Source organism: Eschrichtius robustus, chromosome 15 (genome assembly GCF_028021215.1).
Source record: "Eschrichtius robustus isolate mEscRob2 chromosome 15, mEscRob2.pri, whole genome shotgun sequence".
NCBI lineage: Eukaryota > Metazoa > Chordata > Mammalia > Artiodactyla > Eschrichtiidae > Eschrichtius > Eschrichtius robustus.
Genome location: NC_090838.1, coordinates 29,683,033 through 29,702,972, shown reverse-complemented (window position 1 = coordinate 29,702,972; position 19,940 = coordinate 29,683,033). Strand labels below are relative to the sequence as shown.

At 43.4% G+C, this 19,940-nt stretch overlaps 2 protein-coding genes across 3 annotated transcripts in view; both read right to left on the bottom strand.

Annotated features, from left to right (window-relative positions):
• CRIM1 (cysteine rich transmembrane BMP regulator 1) overlaps positions 1-19,940 on the bottom strand; it is a 205,056-nt gene that overhangs the window by 16,913 nt on the left and 168,203 nt on the right. For both annotated transcript variants that reach the window (XM_068565195.1, XM_068565194.1), the window contains one exon: positions 16,181-16,402. In XM_068565195.1, the coding sequence (XP_068421296.1) occupies positions 16,181-16,402 (222 nt within the window). The remainder of the gene's footprint in view (positions 1-16,180; positions 16,403-19,940) is intronic.
• The window catches only part of LOC137778181 (annexin A2-like), a 368,470-nt gene that overhangs the window by 346,872 nt on the left and 1,658 nt on the right, over positions 1-19,940 (bottom strand).

Sequence of the window (19,940 nt, the reverse complement as noted above, 5' to 3'; positions counted from 1 at the left end):
CCACCTGCAAATGCAGGGGACAGGGGTTCGCACCGTGGTCCGGGAAGATCCCATATGCAACTAAGCCCGTGCGCCACAACTACTGAGCCTGCGCTCTACAGCCCGCGAGTCACAACTGCTGAGCCCGTGTGCTGCAACTACTGAAGCCCGTGCGCCTAGAGCCCGTGCTCCACAACAAAGAGAAGCCACTGCAATGAGAAGCCCACACACCGCAAAGAAGAGTAGCCCCCTCTCACCGCAACTAGAGAAAGCCCGCGTGCAGCAACGAAGACCCAACACAGCCAAAAATAAATAAAATACATAAATTTATTTAAAAAAAGGAAATAAAAATTTCCTTTGCCAGGAAAGAGGGTATATTTGGCAATTTCCCCCAAACCACTAAAATAAAGTAAAAAAAAAAAAAAAAAAAAAAAAAAAGGATGAGGACTTCGTAATAAAAGAAATTCAAGTCAAGGCCAAGCACTGGTCTGTATTTTCTTAAGATCTAGGCAAAAACACTTACTACATCTTAATATATTAAATCAATGCTAATATTTGTGAAGTTAAAACTATAAAATTAAGATATTAAAAATAGTAATTATGTGTTAAACATTATAAAGACATTCATTCACTTATTCTACAAACTTTTATCATCAATGGGAAAAAAGGCAGGACCAGGACCCTGACCCAGAGGACTGAGCAGAAGTGGTGGAGACAGGCTGGCGACCAGGACTCCTCACCAGGTACCACGCAGCAGCCACAGGGCTGTGAAGTCAACGTGGAGTTGGACAACACAACACGGAGGGTGAAGCAACTGTCTGCTGGGGGAACTGGGAGAGGCTTCACCCAGGATTTGATGCTTTAGTTTTACTTCGAGGGATGAATAGAAGATAAAGAAGCTGGAAGGAAGGACACTGCAAGTAGACGGTGGTGCATCCAACAGTTTGCCATGTTGGAACGACAGTGAGGGGTGTGAGGGCCACAGGCAGGATGGCTGGAGATGAAGTTGGGATCAGATCGTAAAGGGCCTTGAAGAACAATGACAGATTTAGAGCCTTCCTGCAGTGGAGGGGACGGGCCTTATCAGCTTTGTCTTCAAGAAGAGAACTCTGGAATATGACAATGTGGAAGACTAAACAGGGTTAGGAAGATGGGGACGCTGTTCACCGGGATGTGTTACAGGCCTGGATTAACGCAGAGGTGATGGAGGTGGAAAGGCAAGGCTAGGCTAGCTATTACTGAGAAAGAGTGGTCAGGATATGGACAGTGAGGGGGGCGGAGGTGTGAAGGACAACCCTGTTTCTTGCAATGGGAGGTGATGCAGAGGTAATTCCAATATATGAGTCACTTTCCTGCTTTAACAGATAAACAGCCGGTGAGCCTGTCAAGGACCTGGTCAAACCTTATCAAACCAGATATTCCAGCGGGTCAATCAGAGCTGCAGCAGTTGACCTTCAAACCCTTAGCCTTTCTGTGTGAACATGACCATGAAGCTGCCTCTAGGGTAGAACTGATTTGGGGCTCAACAAGGTAAAAGGGAACACATTTTAGTCACCAGTGGTGAGAATGTGGGGTAACAGGCAAAACTGGCAGTATCCCTCATGTATCCTTAAAAACATTATACTTCTTTGATCCAATAATTCTATTTCTAGTCAGCTATCCCAAGGAAATAATCAGAAAAGGCCTAAAATAAGTTGTTTACGTAGATGTTCATCACAATATTATTTATAATAGCAAGAAATTGGGAAAAAAAAAACCTGTGTCCAACAATATGGGGTATTTTAATGACTCAATACAATCATAGGAGAGAATATTGTGCAGCTGTTAAAATGCATCATGTGTAGTATAAGCTCAACCACGTAAAGAGGAAAATTTAAAACTGTCTGGAAAGAAACGAAAATGTTAACAGTAACTGTTAGAATCAAGGGTGAATTTTTCTCTTTAACTTTTCTTTTGCAATGAATATGAGTTACTCTTGATAAGGCAACAATATTAAAATGATTATTTCAAACAGATATGTGCATGCATTATCAACCTCCCCTCCCATCCCCACCCCCCCCCCCACACACACACACAATGAAGAGAAAAGCTTAGTCTGAGCCTGGTTCTAAAGAACCTGGTCATGTGGTGTGGTGCTTTCTGAACGCTACTGACCCACTCTGAAGAATTTCAATGGTCTGCAAGAAAATTAAACCACAGAAGACATGCCAGAGAGCAAATGCTGAGCTACAGCATAACGTAGTGTCTATGCAACTGCTCACCCAGTAATTGTATGAGATCACTGTCCCAAGGAGTATTTATAAAATGATAAAAGAGGGAGAGTAACTACTCTGGATGTCTTGGAGGCAGTAGGTTGAACCAAGAACTTCGACGACATATTAGATGAAACTGAAGTTTCTCATTCGATTTTGTTACAAAAATAAATCTTTTTCTGAATTCAATGAAGATTAAGAGTTCAATCGAGTGCAGCAATATGACAAAGAAACGGTGAAACCCATTCAATGGGAGCCGCACAGAGATGCTGCAGCAGGCTCTGCACACAGCTGTGGAGCTGGAGTCTGATCAGTGGGGCCCCAGGAGATTCAGGGGCCATAACGAAGCTCTTCCCCTCCAGGGAGGGGCTGACCACCATGGACCCAACTTGCAGGTGCTTCTACCAAGTTAGCTCTATTCCATTCAAGCTCTCCTCATCAGATTACCGTGGAAACACCTCACCTTCAATTTCACTTCATTTTCAACGGAATTAACTCCGACTTGAGATCAGGAAGCTATCTTATCAGGTTTAAACACCTGGGGGTGGGGGAGGGGTGGGTAGAGCACAGAGGCCGATGCCAATCAATTGCTGGTTGAAAGCAGGGGCCGAAAGAATGAGTCTCTCGCTGGAGGTGGCAGAGTGCAAAACGGACCAGTGGCCCCAAAAAGACCTTGTAAAGGGACCTGATTATAGGGATGAGGTATCTCAAGGTCTGCCCAGAAGTCTAAAACCAGTGTTTAGGCTCGTGTGCAGAGCTCAGCTGGACCACAGCAAGATCTAAGACCTGCATGGTCAGCACTCACAGCTGATCTCCTTACAGACTGGAGGTCGGAGGACGCGGTGGTAGAGGCAAGAGGGACGGTCCTGAAAGAAGGATCTAGGGCCTAGCACTGAAGAAGAGAACTAGCATCTGCTGAGCATCCGTGGTACCCAGGCGCTGTGCTCAAGAGCCTCCCATGGTTCAGCCTCATGGCAACTCTCTGAGGTAGGGCTGTCTATCCCACTCTTGGGGAAACTCAGGTTCAGCGAGGGGAAGGAACCTGATGTAACCAAGCCAGTAGGCGGTGGAGCCGGCATCTCCTCCTGGCTCCATCTGACTGCAAAGCCCACATTCTTTGCCTTGAGCTCTACCTAACAGCTCCCCTTCTTACCCTCCCAGGAATACACAGAGCCCTCTTCATGTGGCCTCAATTGTGCCTGGGCCTCTCTGGAACAGTGGACAACTTTTTGGCTATCCAGCTTTTTCAGGTGGAGGCCAAGCTGGATCCAATGTGTGACCAGGGTTGAGCCACGGTTAGCACTGGACGTTTTATGTCAGGGCCAGCTGGCTTGAGGACGTGGACTTCAATCCATGACAAGCCCCATTTCAGAGTCGGCAACAGTTTTCGTGATATCTCCACATCTGATCAGTCTGAGTCGCAATATCAATATATTTCATAACAGTAAAGTTTGTTTCTTCAAACATGCTTTAAAACAAAGCCACATTTAAGACATGGGTTGGTCACCACTCTGTGGAATTTTCATGTGAAATAAATGAGGACTCCTTTTTGTAAAAGCCTTGACTAATTTTTTCTGGGGTGGCTGCTATGTGGCCCAGATTAGACTAGATTAGATTTTATCACTTAGATTCTAGTTAATGAGGCTTTATAGAAACATCTTTTCTTTTGACCAAATTTCATCTGAAAAGCCAGTGATCTAAACAGAGGCCTGAAAGCATGTTGTGAATTTCAGTTGACTGATGGATCCTGGTGCCCCTATTTCTTTTTTTTTTTTTTTTATTGAAGTATAATTGATTTACAATGTTGTGTCAATCTCTGCTGTACAGCAAAGCGACTCAGTTATACACATCTTTTTTTTTTTTAATTTATTTTATTTATTTATTTTTGGCTGTGTTGGGTCTTCGTTGTGGTGCATGGGCTTGTCATTGCAGTGGCTTCTCTTGTTGCAGAGCATGGGCTCTAGGCGCGTGGGCTCCAGTAGTTGTGGCACGCAGGCTCAGTAGTTGTGGCTCGTGGGCTCTAGAGCACAGGCTCCGTAGTTGTGGCACACGGGCTTAGTTGCTCCGCGGCATGTGGGATCTTCCCGGACTAGGGCTCGAACCCGTGTCCCCCGCATTGGCAGGCGGATTCTTAACTCCTGGGCCACCAGGGAAGTCCCTATACATCCTTTTTTAATATTCTTTTCTGTTATGGTGTATCACAGGATATTGGATATAGTTCCCTGTGCTATACATTAGGACCTTGTTGTTTATCCATTCTAAATATGATAGTTTGCATCTACCAACCCCAAACTCCCAGTCCATCCCTCTCCCTCCCCCCTGCCCCCCTTGGCAACTACAAGTCTGATCTCTATGTCTGTGGGTCTGTTTCTGTTTTGTAGATAGGTTCATTTGTGCCATATTTTAGATTCCACATGTAAGTGAGATCATATGATATTTATGTTTCTCTGACTTCACTTAGTATGATAATCTCTAGTTGCATCCATGTTGCTGCAAATGCCGGTGCCCCTATTTCTTACACGCTCATTTCTTTTCCTGGATGGACCACTTCCTCCCATGGCACATTTGGGCCAATCTGAGAAAGCTCTGTCAGAAAATTTTAGAAATGACTTGGTTTACAGGGAGACATGGTGGCTAATCTACACAATTTGCGGTTCTAAATAATAAACTAATGAAGTCATTGTAGTTTTGGGGGGAAAACAGCATAGTCTAATTAAAAGTCCATATAAAAGCATTTTAAGCTTTAAGGTTGAAGAGGGATGCAGAAATAGAGATGTGGGAACTGTCCAACTAAAAGTAACCTAAACAGTTTCTATTTGGTTATCGAGTGGGCTGTCCATTTCATTCTGACTGTGGTATTCATCACTCCAACTGGTTGCTTATGCTGACAGTGACATTAGGTTTATTCTTCAATACCTAATGATAATTGTAACTTCCACTTACTGACTGCCTACTATGTACTGGGCATGGTGCTAACCAAGCATTTTTTTTTTCTTTTTTTGGCTGTGCCACATGGCTTGTGAGATCCTAGTTCCCCGACCAGGGATTGAATCCGGACCCTCGGCAGTGAGAGCAGAGTCTTAACCACTGGACCACCCTAACCAAGCAATTTTAGCAATTTTCACAAGTCAATTCCACATGCTCTCCACAGGCCAATGGAACAGGGTGTTATTTGAATTCCACAGAAAACCAAGGCACAGGGAGAATAAGTAACTTGCCCAAAACGCATGGCTAGGAAGTGGCAGGGCCAGGATGGAAACCACACACACCTCCACAGTCCCCGCACACTGTCTGCCTGCCTCGTCCCCAGTGGGATAACCTGAGAGCTCCATGTTCCTGGGCAAGGATCTGGGCCACACAAACAAAAGTGGTTACTGCTCACTGACTCTGGAGAATGGGCGCTTAGACTTCCTACCCCTTACATTTGTTGGGGCTCAAGGTCTTTGCCTTCAAAGGTAGATTACCCTTCAACCGACTGCATCAGACATCTGCACAATCCTATCAAGGAATGGAGATACAGTGGTTATTGAGGACTTGTGGTTCTTCTCAGGCAGATTTCTATTTAACACTCCTCTCTCTCTCAAGGAAGAGGATTCTAGAAGAATGTTCCAAGGAAAACATGAGGTATGACACTAATATAATAAGGTTTATTCTTAAAACAAACACATCAGGAGTTACATACCCAAACACATGTGATCCCTTTCTACGTAGTCATTGTTGAGGGCTATAAACGTACTCCGGTGATATTGCCCCTGCTTCATACAGCTTTGGAATTTTCCTTTTGCAATGACATCCAGAGCCAAATTTTGAAACAGGCAAGGAAGACAGTCACTATTTTATGGCCATTCCTTGGTTTAGATCAGCTTTGGTATTTGGTTTCCTCAGCTCTGGCCTCTATCTTATCCATCAGATCGGCTTGAAATGACTTTTGGCCTCTATCAGAAACAAAGTCCCTCCCTGCTAAAGGATGGAGGTTTACTGCTGCGTCATTCTCAGCATCGTGTGTCAGGAGCCTGGAGCACTCATGCCCATAGCTCCTCAGGCAGGCCAGCCATTTAACTCATGCAGCGCTCAGACACATGTCTTATATTTTTGGATTCAAAAAGAAGCAATATTGGCTTCCCTGGTGGCGCAGTGGTTGAGAATCCGCCTGCCAATGCAGGGGACACGGGTTTGAGTCCTGGTCTGGGAAGATCCCACATGCCTCGGAGCGGCAAGGCCTGTGAGCCACAATTACTGAGCCTGCGCATCTGGAGCCCGTGCTCCGCAACAAGAGAGGCCGCGATAGTGAGGCCCGCGCACCGCGATGAAGAGAGGCCCCCGCTTGCCACAACTAGAGAAAGCCCTTGCACAGAAACGAAGACCCAACACAGCCATAAAAAAAAAAAAAAAACAACACACACACACAAAAAGAAGCAATATTATCTTGCATCATGTTTGACTACAATAAAAATATGTGATCTCTTTCAGTGATAGAGTTTGGAAAACTCAGCGTGGTTTTTCCTTTTTCCTTTTCCTCAATTCTGGTTATCTGAAAGGGCTGAGGAAGAAGTGGCAAGGCCTTGAAATGTTAACTCCTTTCGAGCTGACCTCTCCACCTGTCTGAACCTCGATATCTTACTTCTTTTTAAGATAAGAAGAGGCTTACCAGGCTGTTAAAAGTTGGACTTTGCTTTTACTCTTGAGCTATTTTACTAATTACACCATAAAGCTAATTAACAGTAAAACCCGGATACTAGAATCATGTCGTTTTCTTCCTCTATAAAAATCCAATTATTTCAGGAGTCACTGATGTAGTAGCTCAGGACCTTGCTCTGAATCTGACCATGATGAAAAGAAAGCATTTCCAGATTCCCCACCCGCTTTGCTCTGTGAAAGGTTTTAAAACCTAAAATCCACTAGAATCTGCATTACCGTTGGACTTCTCCATTTCTACCAGGAGACAACGTTCCTGCATAGATAGTTCAGGTTCTAACTCTGGTTGTGATGGCCATGAAGTCACAGCCTTGGTGTGGGAGTAGCTTCTGGGGAGGAAGTTCGGCAGCTTTAGAAATTGCATCAGTTCTTCCAAATCTCCAACGTACTATTTAGAGACCTGAAAAGTAATTTACTCTGGGATGCTCGTGGCCAAGAAAGTAAATGCAGCTCTTACTCTCAGAGTAAGTCCCACTGCAAAACAATCCAGTGCAGTTGTGCAGCAGGTGCTCGTTCTCTCTGCACATCGCTGTAGAGAGCACCGTTCTAAACGCCGGGGGTGCAGTGGTGCACAAGGCAGGTGGGGGTCTCTGCCCTCGCGGAGATGCTCCTGGATCCAGAGGACGTCCTCAGCTCTGTGTGATTTCAGTTCAAAACAGATGCGCCAAATGATTTGAAAAAAATTGTGCAAACTGCAGGCCCTGCTAGTGATATTATACTTCAAATCAGTTTAAGTGTGAGGTTCGAGGGATTTTAAAGAAAACTTTCGTGCAGTCATTTAGGCAGGTGGAGAAAGGTACCAGGTACACTATGGGTAACACAAGACTTAGAAGAGAGACTGAAAAAGGCAGCCAAGTGTTTCCACTGACACGGCTGACTTGGGTAAGTATAGAGGAAGTGCTTTTTTAAATTTTGGCTTATGACTGTAACAACGCATTACAAATACTCTATAACTCCCACAAAGGAATGAGATGCTACTATTACCTTATACTTTATTTTCTCTTAGCTGACAAGACACTGTGATCCCTGGCCTTGTGACATCCTCTGCATTTTTATATCCCAAGTTGGGCACATTCGGGGCACAAACTCCACGATGGAGGATCAATGGAACGTGGGTGCCTCCTGTTTGAGAAACCAGCTTTTACTTTTTTTACATAAAGCGGAGACAAACAGAAATCAGAATGAAGAAGGAATCTGAGCAAATAAACAAGCAGGTCACTAAGAAGTGGACAGAGATTTGCAGGCATAGAAGAGGACGACTGATTTTGAACATGCTGGCTCGCTGGACCTCCACAGACTGGAAAAGAATATAAAAGCGGAACTCAACTGAAGTCTTACTAAAAACAGACGCAGGTGGCCTAGGCAATTTCACTGAGGCAGAGATCTAATACACAGTAATTTTATCAGCAAATGTTTAGAGTTTTTTGCCTAAAAATGCAAAAAAAACTTTATTAACCTCAAAAATTGCATACTTTATCTTACAACTTTTAGCTTCTAATAAATAAAACATCTGCTTTTAATTCACTTACATAAAAAGAAAAAACTGAGACAAATGTTGCCATATAGGCTGACTCCTACTTCCATATGATGTTTGTTTTTTTTTTTGTTTTTTTTTTTTAGCAGAGAAAGGTTTATGGCAGGGCCAAGCAAGGAGAACAGGTGGCTTGTGCTCAAAAACCCCAAACTCTACAATGTCTTAACTGCTGTAAAGGCAGATCAGACCATAGTTTTAAGACTTTTCTTGAAAGTCCCATTTTTGCTTTATTTTATTCTATTTCTGGGACAGGAGTCCAGGTCTCCTTTATAAAGGCGAAAAGAGCCTTTCAGGTTTCTTCAACATACTGGAAAGAACAGGTGATGACACAGGGTTCCAAGTTAATAGAGAAATTATAAACTTCCCTGAGTTCCACCAAGAGAAATCTCACCAAACTGATAAACATAGTAACTTCTGGCTGATTCCTACTTCATGCAAAAAGGACGGACTTTCTCAGTAATAGAACTTATTAATCTTTGTATTAAGCATCTGTTATGGGTTGATTAAGCACTTCATGGATAGAAGTTCAAGGAAACATTCCATTTCCAACTTGATAAAGAGTATAAAGACTGACTCTTACATAGGCTAAGAAAACTTTGAGGTAGAAGCCCAGCGTGGCCAGTTTCTGCACCAGAGGAGTTTCTGCACCTACAGGAGGTGGTTCATCCTGTCACAGCCCAAGAGCTGTCAGGAACACTCCACCAGCAGCCTCCGGGTGGGTCTGCAGACTGACTTCAGGTCTGATTGCATTTTGTCGCTGAAATGTAATCCTGCTATAGAGGGTTGTTCCTCCCTCATTAGAGGGTACACAGTCAGGGCTGGCCTCCTGGGCAGAAATAAGAGGCAAAAGGCACCTGCTAATAATCTCTGGAAACACCAGCGCCAGCCTCCCTTCTGTGCAGCAGACGTCTTTAAAACAAGAACATGGGGCCGGAGCCCCGATAAAGAAATGCCACTCAGAGGTTTCCCCCAAGTTAACTAGAACAACTTGAATTTCTGTTTACACAGCCGGGGGCCTGGAAGGGATACTGAAGTGAGAAGAGAAAGCTGCTTAGGGGATAAGCAAGATGAGATATTTCCTAGGGTGGAGGGCAGGACCTAATAAACAAACTGAAATCAAACCCTGTTTATTTTTGTTGGGACAACTTTAGACCAGTTCCAAAGTTAGTACAGTGCCTGACAACCAGAACGCCGTCAGTCTTACACTCTCTAAACATTACACAGAAAAGCATCCTGCTTCCCTTCCCTTTTGTTTAAAATCACTCGGCACTAACTGTGACCACCGGGGCTGTGGAGCAGGGCCCCCTGGAACTGAGAGCTCTGAAGAATGTGCAGGAAGCACCCCGGGGCTCCTTCCGACAAGAACACTCCCCGATTATAAATGCCACAACCTCTGTTTCCAGGAATCATAGCGGACCCCGCACAATGAGTCCTTGGACTCCTCAAATGGGACTAGCCTCTCAACGCAAACAGAAAAATAGAAGAGCTCCATTCTCTCTCCTGCGAGACATCCAGAGGTATGGGAGGACAGTGAAGTGCTGAGGTGTGGGGCCAGGCACGGCCACAGTCCAGCTGCACTACAACCCCTTAGACAGCACGCTGCTCCCACCGGGGTCACAATAAGGTGACTGAAGTTGTCATGCGCTATTTATTTAAGCAAAGAGTGTGCAGGATGAGGTACACCACACCAAAGTGTTTTCTCAGATATTCTCGCCCTTCAAAAACTTATCATTGGGACGCAATATCCAGGCCTTTCTCTTGCAGAAGGGCGGATGCCATATTTAAAGTGAGATACCAGAGTCCACGTGACGTCTGTTACCCACGTCAGGTGCACCCTGTGTTAGGAGAGCTGTAACTCTGAGCCAGTATATAGTCATGTCCTGTTCACTGTTTACAAAGTGCTTTCATATATGTATATTATGTCGCTTAATTTTCATAGCACTTTAGTGAAGCACAGGATGATATTATTATTCCCATCTTATAGATGAGGAAACTGAGCTACAGTTACGTCCTACCACTGAGACCTACAGCTAGAACGTGCCAGAAATGGGGTCAAAGTACGTTCTCTTTCCAATACACAGAAGTTTTTAATTTTAAGAAAACACACTGGAGAAACAGCTGTGAAAAGTGTTCCAATGATGATGCTGGTATCATAACATTATGGCTTAAAAATGTACAACATTTAGTTCTGTGGCTTGTATATCTTAGAGATGCTGAATTAAATATTTACTGTTTGATTGCTGGGCTGAGTTAAATACACAATAATCAACAGATGTTCCAAAGAGATACTATTTGTATTTATCTCTAAGAAAAGATACCTACGGGACTTCCCTGGTGGTCCAGTGGGTAAGACTTAGAGCTCCCAATGCAGGGGGCCCGGGTTCCATCCCTGGTCAGGGAACTAGATCCCACACGCATGCCGCAACTAAGAGTCCACATGCCACAACTAAGAAGTCCGCACGTCACAACTAAGAGGCCCGCATGCCGCAACTAAGAGTCTGCACGCCACAACCTAGACCCAGCGCAGCCAAAATAAATAAATAATTAAATAAATATTTAAAACAACAAAACAAAAAAAACTCTGTAATGACCATAGAGGAAGAGAATCTAAAACACAGTGGATATATGTATATGTATAACTGATTCACTGTGCTATACAGCAGAAACTAACACAACATTGTAAATCAACTATATTCCAATAAAAATTTTAAAAAGATACCTAAACAAATAAACATAAATCTAAGCAAAAAATGAATGTGGTATGATAGACTGACTTGATATAAAGCGTAGGCATGGTCCCTACCAAGAAGAAACATTATTAACCGTTTGCTAGTTAAAGATCACTATGGAGAGGAAATAGAATTACGCCATCACGACTGAGTGCCAAGCCAGCTGGACTCCACCTGAAAGCTCTAACTCAAATATTAATATAAGACATATAAAAATATTAAAAAATAGCTAACCTCTAATCAGACAGATGTACAACCTACATGAAAATCTTTTTTTCATGTACCATCTATAATAGAACTTGTTTTCAGAGATCCTTAAAGATATGAGATACTTAAAGACACTTAAAAGATACTAGATGACTTGAAGACATGTAATCAGAGTATCATAACTTTGTTCACATCAAATTACGAAATAAATATGCGTGTGTATATATACATACACACACACATAACATACAAACAACTATCATCCCAAGATAACTAACCTTCAACAAAAACTTAAATGAGAAAGATGCACTGACTCAGGGATTTGCAGCCAAAAAATATCTAAATATCTGATATATAAATATCTCTAAATATATGACCTCAAATATTTTCTAAAATAATACATGGTTACAAATAAGTAAAAATGCTTGCCAAATGGTAAGTTTCAAAACAACATTCTATGCACTGAGTCATACTTATGACTTGGCCAACACAAGGGCTGCTTACGCAACTCTTCATCGGGGGACACCTGAGCATCTACATTTCCAAAGTCAACAGGTATGATGTAGCAGCAATATGAGCTTGAAGACCTCATACATTAAATTAAGAAAGATCTTCATGATCAAGGTAGTGCCTTTCTTTATAATATTTCTGTAATAGATAATATAAATTTTATATTACATAATGTAAATATAATAGTTATGAACATAACCTTCAGGAATGACTGCACCCCTGGCCATGGTGCAGATCTGCTGGGATGATCTTGCTAGACAGAGGTTGCTAGAGTCTGGCCCTTCGCAGAAGCATCACCCACACAAACATCAGAGCAAGGGTGATGTGTCAGGACAAGCATCCCCTCAGGCACAGGAAGTGCCGGTGCTGTAAGGGTTTTGGGCTTAATTGTTTGCTGCCCTTTAGGAGCGATGGAATAAAGATCTCACTGAAGCACCGAAAGAATATTTTGCTCCAGAGAGGTTAGAAAGGCATGGAGCATGTAGTCAGTGATAAGGCTATCAAGGCTATCTTGCATGGTGAAGTCTGTCATGGCGAAGGCATCTGTTGTTTATAAGGAACCACATATCAAATCTGCTATCACACATTACAATTCCCACCAGGCCTTTTATCCTCCCTCCGCCCCCGCCCCTATCTACATTCAAGTCATCTCTTGATTCTTGTTCCCCTTTCTTTAAGCCATCATTACAGTCAAAAAGCCTATGAAAATAAAATCTAAGTTTGTGTGTATTTGTGTAGGAAGCTGGAATATAAAAAAATTAGGGAATCAGAAGATGTTCCATTAAAATGATTGGGTAATTACTACTTAGTTTCCTTCTAGGACAAGGATGAATTCCCTAATGATGGGTATTATAAGTAATTAGGCAAAGCTGTTCACTTTTCAAAATTAATCATCAATCCTATTAATTATGTCTGTATTACACATTCTATTAAATTAGCACACATAATATGAGGCCTTCAGACACCAGAAGAGAAGCATTATCATTGCACTTTAGTGACTTGATAATTTATCTGAAAGGAACACAAACATTCATAATTACACTACTTTTAGTAGGATCACCCTTTTCAATTCTCTTGTGGTAAGAAAAAAGGCTACTTTACAAGGTGAAAGCAAGCACACTTTTCTTCGGGGTTTTAGCACTAAAAAAGAAGCCAGATTAAAGGCAGGTTTGAGGTTTTTAGAGATCCATATTTGACTGATTAGGGAGAACATTCCCCCAGGGAGGAGACCTGCAGCCATGGTGAGGTCAGCACTGTAGGCTTGGAGGAGGCACATGTGACCCCGGGAACAGATTATCTGGGTTAATAAGGAGCTGGGTTCAAACTGAGAAAGCCCAGAACAGGAGACAATGAAAGCACTGGTCCTCAATGCCTGCTGAGAAGCAACTGGGGGCTTTATGACATGCAGAATGACGGCCTTCCTACCTTCTTCCTTTGCTAGGTGATCTGGATGGGGATGCAGGCTTTGCCACTGGGGCATCGCCAGTAACCGCCTGCAGGTGTACTAGTGCTGCCCGGGCTTGGTGCCCTTACAGAGGGACCACACTGACGGGAAGCTGACAAGAGAATAAGCCTGGAGAGGCCAACGGAGCAAACTGGAGGGTCAGAAAATCCCCATATCACAGTCATGAACTGAACTTGACTTCATATGCTTGGACATAACCTGGTCCTTGCTACTTGCAGAAAAGTATGATGCACATAGAGGCTCCTAATGACTATTTCAGTAAGAAAACATGTATGAAGCACTAAGATGAATGCAAGGACAACAGCACACAGCATCACGCATGAAATGTTAAGACTCCCCAGTACGTTCCCCAGAAGATACGTCATAGGTTTATACAGTACAGTTATACCTGTGTCAAGGGGAGGGGGTAGTATTTGTGGAGGGAGATGTAACAGAAATAAAATTTCCACTCTATCATTATGAGCTTATATGAACCACAATTTAGTCAAAGTGCTTACAATCTAACTTGAAATCAAAATCACAAATTGGGGCCAAATTGGTATTTTCTTCCCCACACTAAAGATGAATGTATAATCTAAATCAGGGGTTCCCAGCCCCTGGGCTGCGACCGCTACCAGTCTGAGGCCTGTTAGGAACCGGGCCGCACAGCAGGAGGTGAGCGGCCGGTGAGTGAGTGAAGCGTCATCTGCCGCTCCCCGCCGCTCCCCATCGCTCGCGCTACCAGCCTGAACCAACGCTACCTCCCCCCATGGAAAAACTGTCTTCCACGAAACCGCTTCCTGGTGCCCAAAAGGTTGGGGACTGCTGGTCTAAATAATGCAGGAATTGGAATAGGAAAATATGCAGGCAAAAGAAAAATAAAAAGACAGCACAGAATACTATGATATGCAGGTTTCTTTCCGTAAGTTTGGTTTTGTTAAATTGGTTTTGTGAGAAAGAGAAGTGATTTACTGTTATCACATGGAAACAAATTTACTAGTTGAGTAATTTACTAATCACATATTTACCAGTTAAGTAGCAAAACACAACAGGAACTTTTTTTATCTAAAAATAATTAAATTTGAGGGTTTTCAACACACAAGAAGTTCACTGCTGGGTTTTTCCTCTGAAGGTAATGGAATTCTCAGGCCTCCTGGGCCCTAGTTTCCAACTGTGATCCAAGTGCCCCTGGTTGATTTATCATCTGTTTCCTTTAGGACTGAAGTTTTGGTATTTAAATACAGTGGTCCTGGCTGGACATTTCCCCCTCCCTCCACCAACACCCTGGTCTGAAATATTGGCCTGGTTACACCTTTCATTCAGGTCTCACCAAGGGCTGTGCCACTTTCCAGATGACTGCTGGTCAGCTCTCTGAGAAGACACGTAGCAGTAAGCTGGGTGGATGCCCTGATACATTTTTGGCTCCATTTAGGAGCTACGAAGCTTACGTACGGGTATTACAGCAGACCCAACGCTCCAGTCACTAAGAGGTGCGGCAGCCGTATGTCCCGATTTACTAGGGACACTCCTGGCCTACAGCCATGGTCCCAACATAATTATTAACAGTCCCCACTTCACTCACAAAAGCATGGTTTAAAGAATAAATTGGATAGACAGTCACCCTATTAAGAGAATCCATCCTTCACACATAATTTTTAATTTTCCCTGACCATTACATTGAGAAACTCAAGCTCTGTAAAATTCCTGAGACCAGAAATTGTGCTTTAAAAATCTTTCCATCTCTTGTATACCAATGCGTAGAATAAGTCTTCAGAGGAAGTGGCCCCACAGAGTGGCCAGAGGAGCTGTCCGGATAAGCTTGAATGGTGGCCGATGTGCACCTGAGCGCCATTTATCGACTCATCTATGGGGATCGTTACAAAGCTCTGTGGCCAGAGGATTTCTCCTCCTCCTCGGGCATCGCCCCAAATATGTGCACTGACTTGCATCTACGAAGCATGCAAAAATCTTCAGCAATAAATTGCACGATGCCTGTCATTAATACAGCTTGCCTAATTTTTCACCTGCTAACTCTGATTACAGGTTCACAACTGGACTGAGATATGTCATTGTCTTTCACTTGACTTTATGAGCTTTACTTGAGACAAAAGCAATCAAAGAGAGTGAGAGCCTTGGGAGCAGGGACTGTGCCTGTAGTAGAGCTGCCAGCTGTCTGAGCCTCGCCTTCTGGACTCCAGAACGGCATCTGGCTTGTGTCCATAGGACCAGTTTTGGTACAGACGTCAGGGGCTGATATACACATGTCCTCTGCTCACAAGATGTATCCCCGTGGGTCACATGAAGGAGAGGGCTCTGTCAGTTACTCAGGCCTCACTCTGTGTCCCTAAGCCCTCCACACGGACAACCACATGGTTTAAATAGAATCAATTAAGTGTTAGCAGACAGAGGAGTAATTGGGGGATTAAATTAGTATATGGTATTTAGCTGATCTCAAGGCAGTGGCAAGCTTAGGCACTAAGTGTACTCTGATATGGGACATGGTGTTTCTCTGTGGACAAAAAGACCACGGTCAGTAACAGGGTGAAGGAAGAGTTCCAATATTGAACATCCTGAAATGGCAAAGGAGCCCAAGAGAGACAGCGCTATAGCATCACGACATCCTCAGAGAGCATTTCTTATTCTTAATATGCTTTATCTCAGGAACACATCCACCATGTCTTTCCTCCGCCTGATGTGACTACATTGATTCTATGTGGCACGTCAACCAGAAAAACAGATTTCAAAATTATTAACTGATCTAGGCAAATGGCTGTCAATGTAGATTTAGTGGCCACTGGGAGAAAGGAAGGATTTTTTTTCTTGGTCTTACCTATGCAGTAGGGACAACACTGGCCTTTTCTCAACACAGGTCTTTCACAGGATACTGAAGGGCAAGACTCAGAGTAACAGCTAATTACGCTATCCATGCACACGCAGCTGGTACACACATCCGGCTTCCAGGACTCCGCTGCCAGGAATATATCCCCTTCATCATTTTTGCAGTAACTAGGCATGCTGCCATTATGGGATGAGGAAGGCTGGAGAGGTTCATCTGGAAAAATGAACAGAAGGTCAGCAGAAAAAAAGATGCTGCAGGCCACCCACTGTGCAACACAGTGAGTTTCACTCTGTCCCATACAAAGCATGCTCGGTCACCAGGGCTTTGTGTGCCTCCTTAAAATGGACTCAGTAACGACACAGCACATCTGACTCTGACAGGGTCTGGAGTTTTAAAACAAAAACAACAAAGACCAAAAGAGGTCTGTTGCAGAGATTCTGTTAGTTGCTTGCACGATATCCACTCTACCTTTCCGCCTTAACTTAACGAGCTCCTGATTTTAAGGTCGGAGGTGGGGTGGCTGAGGCCCTGGGTCACAAGGGGGATATGTCACGTGGGACCACTGCTCCCTCCTTTTCTAGTCTCCGGCACAGCTAGGGGTGGCCATGTCACCTGGCTGTGGCTAACGGATTCACTGGCTAATCAGGGATTTCTGGGAAAGCTTTCACTTTCTTAAAAGAAGGGCAGATGTGAAGCTACCCACATGCTTCCACATTCTTCCTGCCTTGACTATGAGTGTGTCGCCTGTAGTTATAATACACTTATCATACCTGTAAGAGAGAGGCCTTGATATCACTAAGACACTAAATCAATGGGATCAACATCTGTCTCCAAGCTTCTCATAATGTATGGAAAAGAAACCTCTGTTTAAAAACTGTAGCTGGGTTTTCTCTTACTTGCAGCCACACACAGTCCTAACCAATTAACACCCAAACAGATTTTCAAACTGTATGTAACACTTCAATGTTCAGGCATTCACATTAATGGCTGAAAGATGATGGGAAATGTAATTCACTCCTGAGGATGCACCTACAGAGAAATCATCTGCAAGACTTGTGTGTTTTTGCTACATAAATACAGACTAGAGGGTCTCCAGATCTAGTAACAACTTGAAACAGAAAAGAACGTCACCAGAAAACTCAGATATCTCTTTGGGTCTTGCCATTCACTGAACTGACTTGAGAGCTGTAAGCTCAAGTAGAAAGCCGACTGGGATATAACAAAGGAAAGTGTAATACTAGTTAGTGAGGTTTCCTAGTTTAGAAATGTCACAATTGCACTGACAGGAGAGCACTTCCAACCACCTTTGCACTTGAGAGTCTAGAAAAAGCCATGATGGTCCCACCCAGCAAACCTCTAAGCGAATCCCATTTTCTCAAAGGATACAGGGTCAGAAGAATTATCATCTGTTCTCATGGTCAACATCATGAAGTCTGCTCTTTCATTTACATGTAGTTATCACAGTGATGCAGAAGCTCTAAGTGTCCCATTTTCCTCCCATCCGCCTCCTGAATACACCCTACAGCCAACAAGTTTGATTTGACAAGAAAAGTCTCTTTGAGAAGCGGGGCAATCGCTTTATTTTGGGCTCTGAACCCAAAGCATGTAACTGTATCTCCTACTGCCAGTCCTGAAGGCAGCGACAGTGAAAGAACAGCCATTGGTTCCATTGTTCCAAATGTGCTTCAGGTCCAATTTTAGGTAAGTTTCCATAGATCACATGCATATGAGTTAAAGATGGTAAAATGGGATTACTTTCTCAGGTATCTTTTCTGGATCATCCATGTCTAGGGATAATTTCTTTTTAAGAGATTGACTGATGTTAACTTTTGATTTGGCTGGAAATCAGGGCAACTCACACTAGTCTACATGAGGCTCTGCAAATTGCCACGAGGTTTCTGTGTGTTATGACAGCTTAGCTCTTACCAGCAACACCCAACCTGGTGTCTGAAAACTTAGAAGAGGAAGCAGGGACGGCAGCGATGGAAGCATGAAATAGTAGCTGAAATGAACATCCTAGAGTCTGGAGGGGACCCCAGGAGACATGGGAATGTGCCGGCAGAGCTGGAGTGAGAGCTGCAGCTGAGATGCAGCGTCTGCAGTTCTTTAGCCCGCAGGGCAAGGGACTTCTGAGCCCTGACTGAAGACATCATTTGGGAATCTTGCCCAAGCTAGCTTCCTCCTTTGGGCCTTTCTTTCAATTTTTAGGAAAAAATGAGACCCCTTCTTTACACTTCTGATTCTAAATATTAACTCACTTATTTTGTTTTTACCAGTTCTTTCACTGGTGTTCATTCATTCTCTTTATTTCTATACCAGAGAAATAAAAGAAGAAACGAGGGATCTCTCTTCCGTGCTACGCTTCTTTCCAACTTTAAAAAATCAAAAATGAAAGAGAATTTTAAAAGTGTGAAAAAAGAAAGAAGTGCTTTTCTATTCTCTGCCTTTCTCACCTTGGTGAAGTATCATCACCTACAGGGATGCTCAGTCTTTCTTCATGAGCCCACTTCCGTTTCTAGACCTTGCTCTAAACCAGGCCAGAGGAGAGGGGGAGTTAAGGACAGAGGGAACGACAAGGCATCCCAGGAGATACAATCACCATGAGGGATGCAACTCTTCTAGTTGTACATATATATCATTTTGGGACAACTTTAGGATGCAAGTATCCTAAGATTAGAGATGGTATTTTTCTAGATGTGAAATACTCCATTTATCAATGCTGCTGTCGAAAGTTACTGCAATGTGAAGAAATCAATGTTCTGAATTTTAAGACTTTTTATCTTTTTATCGCTGCAACACAACCATGAATGGAAAGTTCAGAAAGATCAATGATGGGGTAGGTGACTGATTTTAAAACACAAGAGCATTCTAGATACAAACTTATTCACAGATTTAAGTGTAACCTTCAGAATACTGATCTAGGAAACAGAAAGTCCTGACATTTAAGATGAAGGCTATCACTGAAGTATCTCTCAAGTTATATGTAAAGTAAGGGAGAGTCACCTAGGCATACGTTTATATAGGAGAAGCCAAAGCCAGGCACACATGGGGTGCTTGTTCCTGTTTCTAGAGGGGAGATCTCTGCTCTGCTAGAATCGGCAGGGCCTCTGCTCACGCGCACTGGCCTTCAGACCTGGCTCTAAGAAATCAGTCCTTGGCACACACAGGAGTCCCATTTCCAGGGAGCTCTTGTTCTTTGCCTGGGCTGAACCTCTGAGTCCAGTCAGGTGTCCCACCAATAAATTTGGGCCAACCCCTATATTTGTCCTCAGATCGTCGGACAAGTGGGAACAGAGGTACTTCCCTCTTTAGTTAAAGCCTCCTGGGTTACATGTGCTCTTAATGCTTTCCTTTCCAGGCACTCCTCTCACTCTGTCATGATTTACTTAAAGGTGGAGTACTGGATTGCTCAGCTCTTCTTTTGGATTACTGCTCCACAGGACAGGAGTTGTGGCTGTTCTCATCAGCCCCGGGATCCCCATGGCTCAATTCAGGCATTCCATAAGCACTTGTAAAATGAATATACGAACGGATATAAAGTCATGATCACCAGTGAAGAGACCACTCAGAGTAGTTTCCACCAGGAGGATGGGAATAGTCATGGTCATATATTAACAGAGAAATATTAGGGTTTGTGTCTAAGTAAAAGAGTGATGATAAAAATACAGGAGGGACTAGGGTATATCCTAACGACGTAATACGGGAATAGTCATGGTCATATATTAACAGAGAAACATTAGGGTTTGTGTCT